The 3,569-nt window shown below is 49.0% G+C and overlaps 1 protein-coding gene across 1 annotated transcript; it reads right to left on the bottom strand.

The window, feature by feature from the left end:
- Nucleotides 1-1,933: 1,933 nt before the first annotated feature.
- Nucleotides 1,934-3,019, bottom strand: LOC104073407 (chemokine-like receptor 1). Its single transcript, XM_009573150.1, has one exon. The coding sequence runs from the start codon at nucleotides 3,017-3,019 to the stop codon at nucleotides 1,934-1,936; it is 1,086 nt and encodes a 361-aa protein (XP_009571445.1).
- Between the last annotated feature and the right edge of the window lie 550 nt (nucleotides 3,020-3,569).

The following is a 3,569-nucleotide window of genomic DNA, read 5'->3' as shown; positions in this document are numbered from 1 at the left end:
CTTGTTACATTCCCTGTTCTCAGCGGGTTTATGCATGAATTTAAGGTTAAGTACATGCATGCCTGTAGGATCACGACCTTCATTTAATATTGCATGGCCCAGCAGACCCATAATTAATCCCTAACATGTTCAAGTGACAGCTCTCGCTCGGTAGTGTCATCCATGCAGAAATAGTGAGGTACATGTAAATTTGTATGTTCAGGCTGGGAGTCAAGATTTTCCAGCCATCAGAACAGTGAGGCTCCAAGGCAGGTTTCTGGTGGATGAACAGGACAAATGGTAGCTCAGGCCATTGTATGGGCAGATTGGGCAGGCCAGGAGAGGGAGGTGTGATACAGTCACCTGCTTGTTCAGCTGCCTGGGATGGGCTGGGAATGACGGCACCTCAGTGCTGCCGTTCCCTTTTACGTGACCAGCATTTTCTACTTATGAAAATTAAAGCGGTTCGGAGGTTGATCAAGCCTGGGAAGAAAACCCCTACCACCTTCATCCTGAGCAGTTTGCAAATGTGAAACTTGAGCAGACCCAGCTCAGCCACACTTGCTCTTCTTTCGTCTCCGAACCGCTGGTTTTCAAATGTACCAAAAGGCCTGAAACCCACCAATAAGCCAGAACTGCAGTCTGGCAATCAGATCCACATGGACAGAGTGTCCCAGGCAAGTCCTCACACCCAGGTCGAGTCCTGTCTACTTCAGTCATGAGAATTGCTGCTAATGCCAGTGGTTTGTTTCCAAATTCTGGGTATTTAATCTTTTTATCTAGTTGTTCTATTACCAAAGATGAGCATGCTCAGTCAGGTTCGATCACCAAGTGTTGTATCACACAGGCAGCACAACAGGCTGGGTACTTTTTACATAAGTTTAATAGGGTTTAATATTAATTCACCAACAGTAGGAATGTCAGATCTCCGCTATTTAAGGGCCAGAAACATGTCAAACATACACACAGACAAGCTTTGCTCAGAAATAGTTATGCTGTACATCAAACCTGAGTAACTGGAGCACAACCAATAATTTGTCCTGCCACACATCTGGGGAGAGAAAAGATGAGTGTCTCACCGGCTAGTCCAGACCCTACAAAAATACATATAGCCATTTCATTTAACCCTGTTTCTTTAAAAGATGCATTTGCGAGAGTGCCTTCGGATGGATCCCACTGCATGTTCAAGCTGCTTTTTTTTAAATTATTTTCTCCATAAGCTTTAGCAGCCCATGCGTCAGACTGGAATGATAGATGGGAAAGGACCTTTGTATTTTCCTTACTGATTTAATTACAAGGGACTTATGGAATAGCTCTCCTCTCCCTCCTCTTCTCCTCTGGACAGCCCAAATGCCAGTGCAGCCGTACACCTCCAGTGCAGCTGTGCAACTCCGGCACAGCCGTACACCACCGGTGCAGCTGCACCTGGGCTGGGCAGCGTGGAGAGCACCTGAGAGCTCCCTCCTAGGGAGCCCTGGGGGAGAGGAAAGTAAAGGTAGCTCTGCCAGCAGAGTCACAAACTCAGCAAATTTTATAAAGAGTTGCCTGTTAAAAACTGGAAGCTGTAACAGATCAGCAGTGCCGAGGCAGCCAAGTCTGACAACTGGCAGCCGCCACCGAGGCAGTGGTTGCCCCCTCAGCATGTCCAGCCAGGGAGATGTTTTGCCAGGTATGATGGACCACAGGGGATGGAAAAGGTACAGGGAAAAAAGACAGCCAAGGAAGTGGCACAAGGAGCAAAATGTACTTTGACTTTCCCACCCTGCTGCAGCTCCAGAGAGTTGTTTAATTTCTGTAGTATATTAAGTCATAGTTGCTTTGAGATACCTCCAAAACATCAAATCACACTTTGTTAGCACGCGCAGCCCTTTGCAGCCCCCAGTCCTGCGATTATAGCTCTGAAATGAGGGGAAATTACAGAGAAGAGAACTGCCCCCTCCACAGCAGCACCCGCTCAGACCCTTGGGACCTCCGCTTCTGAAGCAGACCTGGACTTTCGCCTGCTGGTCAGGCTGCCCAGGACCGACTCCTCGCTGAAGGCCCCTTCAAAGGTCGACAGGATGGACTGGCGAAACTTCTCCTTGAAATCCGGCCCCACAAATACGTACAGGATGGGGTTGATGCAGCTGTTGAAGAAAGCAAGGCTGGAAACCAAGGGGATTCCTATGTAAAGGGCCATTTTCATCTCATGACTGGAAGAGTTTTTGGATATTTCCAGCAAGGAGAAGACGTGATAGGGGAAATAACAGAGGAAAAACGAGACTGTGACAGCAATGATAATTCTGTATGGCTTCGCAGAGTTGGCTAACTGCCTTCTTTTCAGCTTGACAGCAATGATGCTGTAACAGATGAGAATCACCGTGAAAGGGATGAGGAACCCACATAAGAATCGTGTTATGATCATCGCTTTATGCCGCATCCTCCACAGCCTCCGCGTTGCCTCGGATGTGTAGTCATCAGACAGTGCAAAATTATTATAGCAGCTGGTGATGTTCCTGGAACTGACCACAGTGTCCCGAAAGACGAGGTATGGGGAGCTGAGGAGGAGAGCCAGGACCCACGTCCCCAGTGCAATCCTGGCCGCCAGCTCCGGACTCCTGCGGTTGTGAGACCAGACAGGAAAGGCCACAGAAACGCAGCGGTCCATGCTGATGACCGTCAGGAGAAAGACGCTGGCGAACATGTTGAGGAATGCGATGGTGCTGTTCAGCTTGCACAGGAGCTTCCCAAATGGCCAGTGGAAGCCCAGAGCAGTGTAGGCAATGCTGAGGGGCAGGAAAAAGGTGAAGATGAAGTCAGCAATGGCCAGGTTGAGGAACCAGACGGAGTTCACCGTCTTCTTCATCTTGAAGCCTGCAATCCAGATGACGAGGCCGTTCCCTGTCACCCCCAGCAAACAGGCAATGCTGTACACCACCATGGAGAGGATGTGCATGCTCTTCTGGAGGCCGGAGTAGTAGTCATCGGCAGTGGTGTTCTCCAACTGCACGGTGGGGGAACTGGCAGAGAAGGGTGAAGGGGAAGAAGAGATGCTTTCCATCACCAGCAAGCCAGAGTCCTGAAATCATAACAGCACACATCGCTATTATCTGCGGCTCCTACAGCTCAAGAGAGGTTGCTTTGCTAGCAACTGTACACAAAATGTATATGCAAAGCCCGATTATATAGTTTAATATATAATTAATATAAAGTCCTTCTCTATAGCATCTGCATGTCACAGAAACCACTGCGACCAGAGAAACTGACCCAGATTTTGCTGTTGGTGTTGGCGCTGTCAGAACAACACCTCCATGAATGGCTTACAACAGCAATCGACATGGGTCAGCAGCAGAACCATGGAAACCCAAATCCCACTGCTGTGACAAGTCCTCTTCAGACACCAATGACAAATTAAGATAGCAAAAACCATCTAGACTCATAAAGATTAAGTTAAAAGACTGTTGAACAAGTACCTCCTAGGGAGGTGCATTCTAGTAGGCAAAAGGGTACCCGAGGTGTATTCTGGTGTAGCCCGCAGCCCTTTACCCACAAACCGCCCTCCCAGCGAGCCCATGACTCCCCTCGCCCCTCCTGCTCACCCCAGCACCCGC

The sequence above is a fragment of the Fulmarus glacialis genome, unplaced genomic scaffold (genome assembly GCF_000690835.1).
Source record: "Fulmarus glacialis isolate BGI_N327 unplaced genomic scaffold, ASM69083v1 scaffold38922, whole genome shotgun sequence".
NCBI lineage: Eukaryota > Metazoa > Chordata > Aves > Procellariiformes > Procellariidae > Fulmarus > Fulmarus glacialis.
The sequence above is the reverse complement of the archived record's forward strand: the minus strand, read 5'-3'. Positions and strand labels throughout refer to the sequence as shown.